The sequence below is a fragment of the Helianthus annuus genome, chromosome 7 (genome assembly GCF_002127325.2).
Source record: "Helianthus annuus cultivar XRQ/B chromosome 7, HanXRQr2.0-SUNRISE, whole genome shotgun sequence".
NCBI classification, from domain to species: Eukaryota; Viridiplantae; Streptophyta; class Magnoliopsida; order Asterales; family Asteraceae; genus Helianthus; species Helianthus annuus.
Window position 1 is genome coordinate 142,229,687 of NC_035439.2, and position 15,373 is coordinate 142,245,059.

Genomic DNA, 15,373 nt, shown 5'->3' on the forward strand with positions numbered 1-15,373 from the left:
GTATATAATAATCCTACCTATCAATATGTTGGTACTCAATGAACTTCCGTTAATTTTTTTTTAACTGAAGTTAGTTTTTAAGTTTTATTGATTACACAAACAGTCCCTGTAGTTGTAATTTACTAGTTTTAACTATTTTATGAAACAAAAAAACCACTCGAAAATCCTCCTTTTCCTCGATTTGAGGTTTATAAAATAGTTAAAACTCGTAAATTACAACTATAGGGACTGTTTGTGTAATAAATAAAACTTAAAAACTAACTTCAGTTAAAAAAAATTAACGGAAGTTCATTGAGTACCAACATGTTGATAGGTAGGATTATTATATACCAATTCTTTAGATTGGATTATTATTTACCAACTGGTTAAAGGTTGGTTTATTAAATACCAATTTTCCATTGTTTTATTATTTAGTATAAAAAATTTATTTATTCAACCCGTGTAATACACAGGGTTATAACCTAGTTAAATATTAATTGAAATGTGAATAATTATGAATTCTGACTTGACTTGACTTTTGGCAGACTTCTTTTTATTCATTATCCCAATGCTTATTATATTAATTATATTAATAAATATAACTTTCATCTTCTTGTTTAAGAAGTTGTGCTGCCGTTGCAAGTTTTCACCGGGAAATTTTGTTTCCGGCAACCATAAAATTCCATTTCTCATCTCCATCTACATTCAGGGGTATCCTAACATTTTCTTAGGGGTATCCCCAGAATATAAAATGAAGATATAAACAAGAAAAAATTACACTTCGCCAAGAAAGTTGAGGAGTATCCCGGGCTACACCTCGCAACTATGTAGATCCGCCGCCCCTGGCGGTGTGCCACGTCCCTTGGGCTGAGATGGCACCCCCACGCCCACTCTCAACTCCAATCCACATGGCCTTACGAAGGAAGAATGTTTGGATACGAGTTTCTTGGATAAGACTATGTGTAGTTGTCCCGTCCCTGCCTTTTTTTCCAAATAGAGGGTTTTCATTGGCTGCTAAATAATTCCACACAAACCCCCATGCTTCTCTCCTTAACGCCCCTTTTACTACTCATGCCAAAGCCCTTAGCGCCCCCGTAACGTTGTTTAGCGCCCTTCCATGCAGAGGTGTATATATGTGCGCGTTAATCCACTACACTCAGTGTAATGCCTTAATAATGAATCAAAGAATTTGTTTGATGGACACTTGAATTGAAAAATGTATTACTGTATAAGCTTTGTCATTAAGCATGCGAGTAGCAAAGCTTTATCAATACACATACAAGTAGAAGGTTTGAGGTTCAAATTCTGTAGAACGCATGTCGTGGTGTTACGGTGTAGTCATCCTAAAAACATTTGTGGGATTGCACAAACACTAATGTAGTGTTTGGTATGCAGGAATGAGAGGTGGAATGGAATGAGTGATTACAAGGGAATGAAGAAAAGAGTGTTTGGTTGGTCAATGTAATGGAATCACCCATTCCAAAAGCCATTCCATTCCCTCAAAATCATTCCTTCCACCCCTCATGTTTTTTTTCCATTCCATCCCCTCTTGCACCATTCATCAACAACACCATAATCCACGACCTTCGCCACAACCCACCACCACCCACCACCCACCACCGACGCCATCACCGCCACCCGCCACCACCTAACCCGGCAGCCACCGCCGCCACCGCCACCCACTCGCCACCGTTATCACCCACAGCTGCGACCAACCACCAACGCCACTCGCCGCCGCCACCCACCACCATCGTCGACGCCACCACCACTGTTACCACCAACCGCAGCCGCCGCCACCAACCGCCACCTTTGCTGCCACCCACCACCAACGGCCACCTTGTCGCCACCACCACTCGTCGTCACCGCCGAACCGCCACTCGCCGCCACCACCACCACCCATCGCCGCCGCCGACACCCACCGCCACCACCTATAACCACTCACAATCACTACCACCGACCACCATAACCACTCACCGCTAATTTTATTACTCCGTTTTTCTTGTCTACCGAACAATACACAATAATAATTCATTCCATTCACATGGTAACCAAACAAGACATAGAATGGTAATGATCCATTGCATTCCCTCGTCCATTCCATTACGTAATGGAATCACTCATTACGTAAGTCATTCCATTCCCTCAAATTCATTCCATCCACTCCCCCTGTTTTTTTTTTCCATTCCATTCCCTCTCTTAGCCTACGTCACAAACACCGCCCATCACCTCCACCATTTGCCACCACCTCCACCATTTGCCACCACCACCACCTGTCGTCGTCACCACCCGCCACCAACCTTCGCCGACCACCACCACCGTCCTCCGCCGCCTGCCGCCACCGCCGCCCGCCGCCCACCGCCCGCCGCCATCGACCACCACGCTGCCACCCGCCATCGTAAACCACCACTACCCCGACCAATACCGCCACCCTCCGCCGACCACCACCACCATCCTCCGCTGCCACCACCCGCTACCGTCGACCACCACCACCGACCGTCGTCGTCACCACCACCACCATCGACCACCATCGCCGCCTCCCGCCACCACCAGCCACCGCCACCCCGACCACTACCGTTGACCACCACCACCCACCGTCCTCCGAGCCACCTCCCACTACCGTTGACCACCACCACCCACCGTCGTCGTCGCGACCACCATCGACCAACATCAGCCACCATCGCCACTACCACCGACCACCACCACCCCGAACACTACCGCCACCCTCCGCCGACCACCACCATCCTCCGCGGCCACCGCCCGCTACCGTCGACCACCACCTACCATCGTCACCACCACTATCGACCACCATCCCCGCCACCTGCCACCGCAGACCACCGCCAACCCCGACCATCGCCCCCACCACCGCTAACAACCGTCACCCACCAACCACCGCCACCCACCACCGGCCACCGCCACCCATCGCGGCCACCACCACTAGCCGCCACCGATCCTCGCCACCACCCATCGCCGATTTTATTCATTCCTTTTTTACTTACCTACCAAACAACATAAGGTAATGATTTATTCATTTCCTGCATGGTAACCAAACAAGACTATGGAATGTAATGATCCAGTTCATTCCTTTGTCCATTCCATTACCTTGTCCATTTCATTCCTCATCTATTTCATTACGCCATACCAAACAGACCCTAATCCTTTATCCTTAACCTTTAATCTCATGTTTAACATAACTGAAGTACTGTATTGTTATGGTATCTAGATTTATACTAAATAGGTTTTAACTTTCAATTATTCGGTTGATGAATAAGGTAGTTGGGTCATCTAGGTGAGTGCAATGAATCAATGTTACTTTTGTGATGGTGTTCAATCAATGTTCCTTTCGGAAAGCGGAAGGCTTATAATATGTCGGATTCTCTATTTCCCAATTAATACATGTGTTTATCGTTTTTATATAATCATTATTTTTTCCTCCTAAAAGAAAGAAACAAAACTTATATGGACCGATGAGATTGATAATTCATATTTCATAAATTCATCACATCTATTTTGTACATAACCCTTACTAAAACATTTAGTTGAGTAAATTGCCAAAATCGCCCCTAAGTTTGGGCATGTTTGCCATTTTCATCCAAAACAATTTTTTTGTACAATATAGTCCTTCACGCTTGGGATTTTTTGTCATTTTCATCCAAACATCTAATTTGCTTTATTTTTTCTATCAAACATTTGGATGAAAATGACAAAAAATCCCAAATCTCAGGGACGATTTTGGTTAAAAAAAAAGTCAGAAGTTTAGATGAAAATGACAAAAAATCCCAAAAGTGAAGGATTACATGGTTAAAAAAAAGTTGTTTTAGATGAAAATGACAACATACACAAACCTCAGACAATTTTGATTTTATGTTTTCTAATTTGATTTTATGTTTTCTAATTTGGGGTTATATGTAACAGAAAGTTTGAAATCTGAAGAAGTGACATAACACAACACAAACACATGGTAATAGTCAGAATGGTAAGACATAACTTCAATATTCCATAGCTGTTCTTCCAGCACCACGTGAACCCTTGAAATCTTTTTTTTTACCATTATTTTTTTTTCATGGTAAATTTTTATTTATATATAAACAATTGGCCGAGTTACATCAATATCGCAGGTAAGCGAGCAACAAGCTGCGCCGCTACCCCCTTCTGAATAGCAAACCCTAGCCTATTAAAGACAAACCCCTACCCCCTGTTGATGAGCAACTGCTGTGGACAACCTTTTGGACCCTAGTCAACAAACGGATAGCTTCTGGAGCTAGGGAGCCAAAGGTGTCGAAGGCGAAGGGGACAAATGCATGTTGGTTATCAGCACATGCTTTAGCGTGTTTATCCACCTTTTTAGATTCCGCTTTCCTTATAGCATGTCCTGCTACAAACCCGCTTTCCCTTAAACCAGCTAAGGGGGAGACTCCTGTGAGATCCACACAAGCATGTTTCCCTCCCGCCCAGCCAAAAACGAGCAGATCCGCTGGTCTTAATGTAGATCTCCCTTCCATCGGATCTGTAAGGAAATTCACAGGGGCCTCCTTCTTGGCAGAAATCCCCGCTCTCCTCAAGATGTCCCCCAAGACATCTCTCACCCAGTCGTGCCGATATTTGAAACCAGGGAGCTCCTTACAATGAATAGCATGCTCCCCGTATTTATCCATGCAGGCTTTACGGCAAATTGGGCAGGTTTCGTCTTCTGAATACATAGGGATCATCAGCCGGTATTTGAGGATAGCCCTATACTCAACAGCCGACATGCATTTCCCCAGCCCCTCGATCGGGATAACAGTCAAAAAATCTTGCGCATGGGGGCCTTTCAAGCACTCAATCACCGCCTTCTGGCGGGGAGACAAATCGAATGTTTCTCCCAGACTCCGAGCGATTTTGTCAAATAGGGCATTCGCCAAAGTTTTTTGTGGCTTTGGGGGGGCGATGTCCATATTATAGAAACCGCTAATATCAAAGTCTGGAAGAGAGATACTTAAGTACTCAAGGGCCTGTTGGTAGTCTACGTCAAGCTTAACAACCCCGCTGTTCCGAAGGATATGGTCTTGCAATACACACGACTGAGCTCTAGACGCCACAAAAGCATAAACTCTAACATCCCGAGCTGAGAGGAGGCCCAAACCCCCCAGACGCATCGGCAAAGATGCCAAACGCCACTGAAGGTCACCGAAGTAGGACCCCCCGCAAACAACAATGTCTTCGATAGCCTCTCGAAGACCATCATCAAAACAGGATACTGCATTGGCCATCAAGTGGGGTTGGCAGGTCCGCAACCCAAATAGTAACTTAGCTACCCCCATGCATGACCTTAAAAGAAGAAGCTCGCACTGGGGGTCCTGAAGGCAGGGCAAGAGTTTCATAAGGTCAACCGCTTTCAATGCCCGCCGCCCTGCTAATTCCCCGATAAAAGCAGAATCTCGGCTAACCGCCCCCCCAAGGAGCTTAACCCCCCTCTCAGGTCTACTTATCCCTCTCGGGAAAATTCCGTCCTGAACCTTAAGACCGTCACACGATGGCCAGTACACTTCCGTTTTCTTAATATTGAGATGGAGCCCTAGGGATGGTCCCTCCGTGTTGATGATGTCCAATGCCTTAGCAACTTCCATTGCATTACCAATAATCGTGCCATCATCCAAATACCAAGCATGAAAGGGGAGGTTACAGTGCTCCTGGACACGAAGAATAAGTGGGTGTAAGGCTAGGGCAAAGAGAAGGGGCCCCAAGGGATCTCCTTGTTGCACTCCAGTGGTGGCCCTAATACAATCGCTGCCATATACAACCTAGCGGGTTGGACGTACAGGAACTGGGGCCCCAAGGGATCTCCTTTTGTTTGTATTTTAAATAATTTACCATTTACTAAAATTTTGTTACTCAAGATCATCAAAAGATTGTTTTTCGTCTTATATGGGTTATACGGTAAATTAAGACCAGGAAAACAAATCAAAATGTTAAGTCAACATGATAATGTGTTATTTATGACTGTTTGATATCTTTTTTATTTAAAAATGTTGACATGGTGTTTTATATTTACTTCATATTATTATTAGTGATTTTCTGCGGCATCCACGTGAAGGGCGAATACGGGTGGCACAGGTTCGTCTTGGATAGGAGGCGAGGTTTTATGGATTATTCCAATGTCGTGCCTTCGGGAGGTGGAGGTCGGGTTTCCACGCATCTGGGGAGAGCCAAGGGGCTAGAGGCAGTCGAGTAGTCGACCTTGGCCACAGCGCCTGATGTCACTGTGGTTGACACGTCATTCCTTGACGTTCAAAAAAATTAGTGATTTTAAATAGCAATGAACGTCAAATAATCAATCAAGAAAAAAAGATCTCACCATATCAACTTTGTAGCCAGTTTCAAAGTTGCAAATTTTACCACATTAACGTGAAGATACTAATTTGTCTCATTTCTGAAAGTAAAAAAAAAAAAAAAAAAAAGTTGCTAAAAATCTTTAAACCAAAATAAAGAAACGTAACCTTTTTCTTTCTTTTATGAAAAAACAATTATAAGATGGTCTTTCTCTTTCAGAAATGACTTTTTAGTAGATAATCATGTGTTGGATCTCCATATCCGAGCGAGTTAGGTAAAATTTAGATCCAATAAACTTCAAGGCAAAAGATCAAATATAAATAATATTAACATACTAAACATACAAATTGAAGGAAAACCCAAAAAGACAAGGTGGCATTTTTGTAATTACTACCAACTATCAAAGTTACAACAAAAAATACCTAAAAAAACACAAATTTTTTTTTAACATTTTTTATTAAAAAATCGCTACATTTCGTTAGCAAAAAAAAAAAAAAAAAAATTTTTTTTTGGCTGCTACTAAAAGTAGCGATTTTTTAATAAAAAATGTTAAAAAAATAAAATAAAATAATTTGTGTGTTTTTTTTAGATTTTTTAAGGTTTTTTGGGGGGTTTAGTTTTTAGTATTTTAGCTTGGGTGGGGGGGGGGGGGGGGGTTTAGGTTTTTTTTAGGTTTTTGGGGTGGGGGTGGGGGAGGGGGGGGGGGTTAGGTTTTTTTAGGTTTTTGGGGGTGGGGGGGGGGGTTAGGTTTTTTTAGGTTTTTGGGGGGTGGGGGGTTTAGGTTTTTTTTGGGATGGGGGGAGTGGTTAGGTTTTTTTAGGTATATTTGTAGAGTAACTTTGATAGTTATTGATAATTACAAAAATGCCACCTTGTCTTTTTGAGTTTTCCTTCAATTTGTATGTTTAGTATGTTAAGATTATTTGTACAAGAACTTTACCCTAAACTTCAATGTGTATGGTAGTGGGTGTCCCCTTTTCTCTACACAACATGTTCCTTTGATTTAGCATCCCAACAAGGGGCGTATACGAACAGGGCCGGTCATGGCTATTCGAAATCGGCTCACTAAAAGCTTAAATTGAACCAACTTACACGAGCATGAGCCCAAAGCTTAAATTGAACCAACTTACACGAGCATGAGCCCAAATTGAACCGCAAGACTAAATGAGCCTACATTTTATCTAAATATATAATTTAAATTCACAAATAAAAATAACTACAGAATATATATTATGTTGAGATATAAATATATATACAAAACAATTATATATGTATATAAAAATAAATAAATAAATGATTAACAAGCCAAGCTCGATCTTGAAAACTATTTGACGAGCCAAGCAGTGGCAGAGCATCTTGGTGGGCCGGGGGTGTCATAGCCCCTCCCGATTTTTCGCACGTAATGTTATTTTACCGAAAATTTCCGATTTTTTAGTGTAAAATATTGGATTTTTAAGAGTCCGGCCCCCACAGATTTGGATTTTGAGAGTCCAGCTCCCACTGATTTTTCGTTCGAGCTTCGCCGCTGGAGTCAAGCTCGAGCTTTGGCGCGCTCAACCTCTGCTCGGCTCATTTACACCCCTACCGACCTGTTTTTGTATTACTAGTTTACTACTAGTACCATGCTAAATCTTAACAAAGAACATAGGGCAAAAGCTACAAGCACCTCATAACATGAAAACAGCAGTTGACCATTTCCCTATTCAGATATATGTAAACCATAACGGACCAAAACCAAACTCTATAGATCATTTTTGGCTAGTAACTCAGATCTTTGTAAGCCTATATATATATATATAGCCAGAAAGTTAAACTAATACCCGACCATTTCAACTCAATCCTTCAACCGGGAGGGAAACGGATCCAGGATTTTCAAGCCCGCTTTGAATCCACGCAACGGTGTTGAGATCCGAAGCGATAGTGGCTAGTTCCACGTTTGACAACGGAAGAAGTTCTTCATATTCAACAAACTCCGGACCCAGTAACGACGTTTGAGAACCCGAACCCGAACCCGAACAGCAACCATGACCACAGCTTGACGGAACCACAGACTCTTCATAACCTTTAAGAAATTTACACCCGATGCTTCTGGGTTTACACGCCTGTACTAACGGTCCCTGCGTGGGTACAACCATCCCCGGTGCCCCGTTTTGAATACCGTTTGCAGGGGTATAAACGGAAAATGCTCCAAAATGTGGGGTTGGACGGGTAAGAGTCTGATGAGTTGTGACGTCGTCGGTTTCTGGTGGGTTAAGGTTGTGTTCGTTTGATAATGTGTCTTCGGAGGATGCTTTTGTGGTGTCGAGGTTGTTGATGTCGGTTTCGGTGGTGGATGGTAACGTGTATACGGCGTTCGGATGGATGCGTCTGCGTCTCAGGGTGGAATTCCAGTGGTTCTTGATTGCGTTATCTGTTCTACCTTGTAAGAGTTTTGCGATTAATGCCCATTTGTTACCGTGTATTGCGTGGGCTTTGATTATAATCCTATCTTCTGCATCTGCTCAACAGAAAAAAAAAATGAATGCTCTTTAAGGATCAAATCTAACTTATAATAAAAGACTCCAAATAATGCCACATGCCATTCTCTCCTTCAACCTCATAAATTTTATTTATATTTGTTTAATAAATTTCTTTTAATATTAATATTAATTAATTAATAACCAATATTTAGATATCACTTATTTTATCTAAAATTAATAAATAACTTCAATTTTGCAATTAGACCCTTTATTTTTTTACTTTTAACCCAAAGTTTTTCATCTTTTGCAATTTAATCTCAATTTTTTTTATTTTCAATTTTGGTCCACCATACTTTTCATCTTTCCCAAGTTTTTCGTTTCGTTATAAATTTTGTGAGTTAACGCACCACAACGTGCGTGTGGGGTTCAACGTTTTTTCGTATATTTTTTTCCCGTTTGACCCGCCTATCGTGCCACATCTATTTTTCTGTGTTTGACAAGTTTGTCCAACACGCGGGTCCTGGATGGACTTAGTTATTCATGTTTTACGTTTCGGTTTAATTTCTCAGCAACGAGCGTGCGTGATACAAAGATTTTTTGTCTGCTTTTCGCTCGGCGTTACTTTTTTCCCGTTTTTATTTATTTTGTTCTTACGAGCTTTTCCGGTGTTGGTGGTCGCTGACAATGGTATAGTATTACTACTACTTAACACAGTTTTATGACAACCGCTACAACGCAGAGGCTTAATTCTAGTGTGGAAATATAGCATTAAAACTATCTGCAAAACTGTGCTAACAACACTATATAGTTCGTCACATTATAAAAAAATCGAATTACCAAGAATTTAACTGTGAAGAAAATGCCGACAGAATAAGATCCTAAATCTTTAAAAAAAAAAAAAGTAAACAAAGATCATTAGAAGAAACAGTTAACAGTGGGATCAAAAGTGAAATAAAGATCTATTATTAGATCAAAGATTGTTTCATGTTTACATGTGCATTTGTCTGCATGCATGTTCATGAGACCCTCTATACAGCAACAAGCCATCATAAAACTCATCAATGAATAATATCTAGTATCTACAAAGACCACCTACAATTTGAAAGTGACGAACCTAGCATTCAGTGGCGGACCCAGGAATTTTTCCATGGGGTGCGGAACATTTTTAAAAATTTTAGGCCCCTAGGTACGTAAGTAAAAAAAATCGGTTCGTATCGGGTCAGTTCGGGTCATGTAAAATAAAAGAACATTAAACTAATTTTATATAATCATCAAAAACATGTCAAACCTTATTACAAACATAATTAAAACGTCGCCCTATGGGTTTTCATTTTTTGAAATCTATCCAAAACATCATATAAAGCTACTTTCTTAAACAAGTCTTTCTCTATATAATATAAGTTAATCGCTCCATAAGATAATGTTTCACTTTTAATTTCCAACTATTCAAGCCCTAGAAATTATAATGTAAGTTGTAATCACCCTAAAAATCATCTAAACAACCATAAACAACATCAAAACACACAAAATTTCAAACCTATTTAACAACTTTATTACCCTTTTTCTCCTATAATATCAACCAAAATCATTAAAATAACAAAGAAACTTACCCGTGTTCGGATTCCGGTTGGATTTGGTGTTGAACGACGGTGGTATGGTGGCTGATTACGGTGGTCACCGGCTGCTAGACTGTTATCGCTGGGTGATGTTGTTCGCTGGCAGTGCAGGGACACAAGAGAGAGAGAAAGCGGGAGAGAATTTCTAAGAGTTTTGGGCTTTAATTATTATATTATAGTTTGAAATATTGTTGGGTTTGGTTAATGGGCTAGTTAGTTAGGAGGTATTGAGTATTTGGGTTTAGTTAGTTAGGTATTAAAAGTTATATAATTTAGGTAGTATTTAAAAAAAACAAGAGTTTACTAAAAAAATCTTAAAATATAAATTGATAACACTTTTTACTGAAGGGGTGCGGTTGGAAAATTCCAAGGGGTGCGGACGAAAAATTCCAAGGGGTGCGGACGGGATTTTCGACGGAACTTAGCACTAAATTTTTTTTTCCCCGGGGGTGCGCCCCCCACCTTGGGCTGGGCTTGGGTCCGCCCCTGCTAGCATTTACAAGCTATAATTATATTATAAACAAAGTTAAGATGCCAAAAAACACAAAATTCTTGGGAATGCTAGTGCTATGATCTCACACTCTACATAAGAAATCTAGTAAAAAGTAATGAGGGAGCCGTTTGGCCTCATATAGTCTAATAAGGAACGTGAACATGATATCAACGTGACATGTGAACTCATTTAAACTTTAAAGACTTAACTTCTCATTTCTTAAGTTAGCAATTGAATTCATTTAAGATCAACTATAACAAGAAAGTGCTGATAGAATAAAATCCTAGATCGTAGAAAATATAAGTAAACAAAGATCATTAGTAGAAACAGAATAGTCAAAAGTGAACTCAGGATTTATTTATTTTCACTACTAATTCAACAATTATCTTATGTTTACATGTGCATGTGCCTGCATACATGTTCATAAGACCCTATTTTCATTACTAATTCAACAATCATATAACTCATCAAAGAGTGATAGCTACAAAGACCACCTTCAAATTAGTTGTGATGAACCTAACGGTTATAAACTATACTTACATTAGGCGTAAATATTAGATTTCAAAAAAGCACATTATGCTTGGGAGTGCAAATTCTATAATCTCACCATATGCAATTCGGTAAAAGTATCGATGGAGCCCTTTTGACCTCATACGACATAATAAAAATTGTGACAACGTTATCAACATTCAACGCAGAATGTGAACTAATATAAATACTTGCTTAACTTCTCAAGTTATTAATTGAGAAAATTTATTTCCTTTTTGCTTCGTTCATTCCAAAGGAATTATGTAGCTCTTTGGCCTCTTTCATTCCTGCTTGCACACAGGTATACGTCTTACCAAATAAAAGAGTAAATTGCTAAAATCGTCCCTGATGTTTGGGCATGTTTGCCATTTTCATCCAAAACAACTTTATTGTACAATATATTCCATCACTTTTGGGATTTTTTTGCCATTTTCATCCAAACATCTAATTTGCTTTATTTTTTCTATCAAACATTTGGATGAAAATAGCAAAAAATCCCAAATCTCAGGGACGATTTTGGCAAAAAAAAACTCAGACGTTTGGATGAAAATGGCAAAAATCCCAAAAATGAAGGACTATATGGTACAAAAAAGTTGTTTTGGATGAAAATGGCAAACATGCCCAAACCTCAAGGACAATTTTAACAATTTACTCCAAATAAAAATATGGGTGTGTGTGGGTGGGTGGTGGCGCTCAAATCCGCTCATATTCTCATAGTCATAGGTATCAAGCACGGGAGTCATTTAATACTAACAAAACTCTATAAGGTAAAGGTTGAAGACAGGCTAATTCTTTAAACCTAACACACATGTAATACCAGGGGAACTGTCAGCTACTAGTTACACCAAGAGTCAATCAGCGCATTTCTATGAAACTGAATTTAGGTAACTTTAGTGGCTGTCATATATTTTCCCTTGTAACAACAATAGAACCTACCGAATCCAAAAGAAATATCATGTAAAGCTGCTTTCTCTCCTTCTAACACACGATATTTGCATATCGGGTGGATGGTGTGTTCTCTGAGCAAAGTATCAAAAATATACGACATTAGCTAAAAGCATGGAACAAAACAGTGTATCGCATTCTAATTTCTAGCATATGTGCTTCCATGTTAACAGGACACAAAGCTTGCTTAAAAATTCCCAGCTAATCAAGTAATGCCTAGAAATTGAGTCTAAATATCGGTCGGTTTAGTGTATGTCCTGTAAGGATTAACAGATTTATTACCAATAACCCGGTTAAATACATCAACACAACTGTCTAAAAACAATGCAAGTAACTTCATTTTACTCACCACCAGGAATAATGAAAAATTTCCTACAAATTTTCAGTCTCTAAGACTCCTACAATTTGATTGCTAACTTTTTCTCCAGTCACAAAAATCAAAAGACATTATACCTGAACCAGAACAGAATTTGTAACAGGGGTGAGCAATAACCGAACCGTTAACCAAAACCGAACCGAAAACCGACGAAACTGAACCGAAATTAACCGAAACCAAAAGTCTGTTATCGGTTATTTTTTGTACCATCGGTTAACCTAACCATTAATATTTTCATTTATTTCTAGCTTTTATACCTCCATTTCATGTTTTATACTTTCATTTCATGTATTTATCCCTCCATTTCATTTATTTATACCTCAATTTCATGTATTGGTACCTCCATTTCATTTATTAATACATCCATTTCACGTATTTATACCTCCATTTCTTTATTTATACATCCATTTCATGTATTTATACCTCCATTACATGTATTTCTAAGCAAAAAAAATTAACCGTTGTTTGATTTGGTTATTAACCGAACCGAACTGAAAACCGAAAAAATTAACCGAACCGATTAACCGATGGCTTTGGTTACAATTATGGTTAATGCTAATATCCGAACCGAACTATGCACACCCCTAATTTGTAGTGTAACATTTATCATGTCCACGACAGCTAACAAATTAGAACAAAAGTCAATACACATTGACTTAGATCAGCAATCCCCAAACAACACCAAAATTCCAGAATTCTCACACTAAACAAACTACAAAAATCATCTCACCTCAATCCACCAACTTATGCCCTAACTAGCCTTTACTTATACAAATCATTCACAACATACAGACACCAGAAGACCGTACAATCACTTTAGGTCAAAATAAACACCTACAAAACCCTACTAATCACTAGCATTCATCATCATTCATCAACAGTTAAAATCACAACAAATTCACTAACACAAACTAACCGCTTGAAACTAACACAAATTCACACAAAACTCAACACTAAAACACCGTTACGACGTCGTAAACAGTTGAAAAACAGTCTCATACCAGTAAACGGCTTGCGTTGAACGGAAGGATCTAGCTGATTACACCACCGTAACCTACACGATTTTCCAGAACGACCGGGAACACGTCGAGCGATTAAGCTCCAGTTTCTGGCGCCAAATTTTCCGACGAGTTCGCTTAATATCACGTCTTCTTCCGGCGACCACGGTCCTCTAACTTTGCTCTGCTTGTCACCGGATTCCGCCGCTGCCGTAGCATCGGCTGGTTCTACGACGTCGTCTGGACGGTTAGAGTCAACGAAGTTGACCATATCCGCTTCGGTTGCGTCGTTGTTCATCTGTTTTCGTCTGTTTCTCTCTCTAGAATTCCGTTGGGTTTTCCTTTCTCTCTCTCTAAAACTGTACCAACTTGGCTAACTGCAATTTTGGGTTTGTTGAGTGTAAGTAATTGGTGTTTTAGTTTAACCCCTAAACTATATGTTAACTACACTCACTTCCCTTTATTTTAGAAAGTGTTACTATAACAATATTTAAGATATTTATAAGAGTAAAATGCACGAATAGTCCCTGTGGTTTTGTAAAATTTCACATTTAGTCTCTAACTTTTTAAAATTACACTCTTGCTCCATATGGTTTTACTAGTTGTTACTCGGATAGTCCTTGAAATTGATGGAGGTTAGTTTTCTCAGTTAAATTCAGCAACTTACATGCTCCCATCTACAGAACGATTAACAGATGACATGTGAACAACTGAGCGGTGAATTTTCATACGAGCAAGTCCGACCAGTGAAGCAACCGTACTGATATCGAGATTCCAATGCGAAAGCTATCGTTTCATTCCTCATTTCGTTAATTGATCTACAATGCGATTTCTAGAACTGAATATAAAAAGTAACAAGATATCAAAAATCAATATTTGATAATGCGATTTCTCGAACTGAATTGCAGATCCCTAGGTACTTCACTCCATAAATTCGATAATTTTCTTGATTTGGATGATATTGAGCAATCTGGAAGGTGAAAAAAAACCCTAGATTCACTAAAGGGGGTGGGTGGGGGTTGTGTCGGCACCACTAATCCTCGACGTCAGAGTCTCGGATGATTACTACTTTGACCAGGTACTCCTCTGCTTCATCGACATATCAGTCCATTGTTGTGATGAGTGAGTGGATTTGTAATAAATTTTAGAGATTGACAAATATTTGGGGTTTAATTGAGGTGGATATTTTCTGTCACAAGGTATTAAGATGGGGATGGGTGTTTTGCTGGAGAAGAAACAACGGGAGGGCGTAATTTTAAAAAGTTTGAGACTAAAGGTGAAATTTTGCAAAACCACAGGGACTATCTGGGCAGTTTACTCTATTTGTAAAGAGAAAGTGTTACTGTAACAATATTTAAGATATTTATTATACAAGAATTAGTAAGATGCCAATCGAAAAAAACTAAACACGAAACAGAAAACATTGTTAGTAGTAGAGAGACCGATCAACGTAAAAAGAATTAGTATGATTTTTAATCTATAGAATAGTAGATGATATTAACTTCTTAACAACTTTAGGGTAGTGGTGGTTTTTAGGGTGTGCAATAACCGAACTGTTAACCAAAACTGAACCGAAAATCGAGGAAATTGCTGAATTAACTGAAAGTCGGTTATCAGTTGTTTTTTGTACAATCAGTTAACTGAACTGAACCATTTATACTTTCCTATATTTA

General features: G+C 39.5%; 2 protein-coding genes across 2 annotated transcripts; both read right to left on the reverse strand.

Moving 5' to 3' along the window:
• Positions 1-2,185: 2,185 nt before the first annotated feature.
• On the reverse strand, positions 2,186-2,657 carry LOC118480295 (protein FAM98B-like). The gene is made up of 2 exons (XM_035975069.1): positions 2,454-2,657; positions 2,186-2,359 (listed from the first exon to the last, which is right to left on the reverse strand). The coding sequence occupies exons 1-2, from the start codon at positions 2,655-2,657 to the stop codon at positions 2,186-2,188; spliced, it is 378 nt and encodes a 125-aa protein (XP_035830962.1).
• Positions 2,658-7,955: 5,298 nt separating this feature from the next.
• On the reverse strand, positions 7,956-14,094 carry LOC110868879 (transcription factor MYB1). The gene is made up of 2 exons (XM_022118146.2): positions 13,704-14,094; positions 7,956-8,782 (listed from the first exon to the last, which is right to left on the reverse strand). The coding sequence occupies exons 1-2, from the start codon at positions 13,996-13,998 to the stop codon at positions 8,115-8,117; spliced, it is 963 nt and encodes a 320-aa protein (XP_021973838.1). The 5' UTR covers positions 13,999-14,094; the 3' UTR covers positions 7,956-8,114.
• Positions 14,095-15,373: the final 1,279 nt, after the last annotated feature.

Bases quoted from the DNA above. Each gene is read 5' to 3' on its own strand.
- LOC118480295 (XM_035975069.1), bottom strand. From the start codon at position 2,657: ATGGTGGCTGATGTTGGTCGATGGTGGTCGCGACGACGACGGTGGGTG. The intron at 2,360-2,453 runs GTAGCGGGTGGT...GGCGGGTGGCAG, and splicing joins GTCGGTGGTGGTGGTCGACG to CGTGGTGGTCGATGGCGGCG.
- LOC110868879 (XM_022118146.2), bottom strand. From the start codon at position 13,998: ATGAACAACGACGCAACCGAAGCGGATATGGTCAACTTCGTTGACTCT. The intron at 8,783-13,703 runs GTATGAGACTGT...TCTGTTGAGCAG, and splicing joins TCAACGCAAGCCGTTTACTG to ATGCAGAAGATAGGATTATA.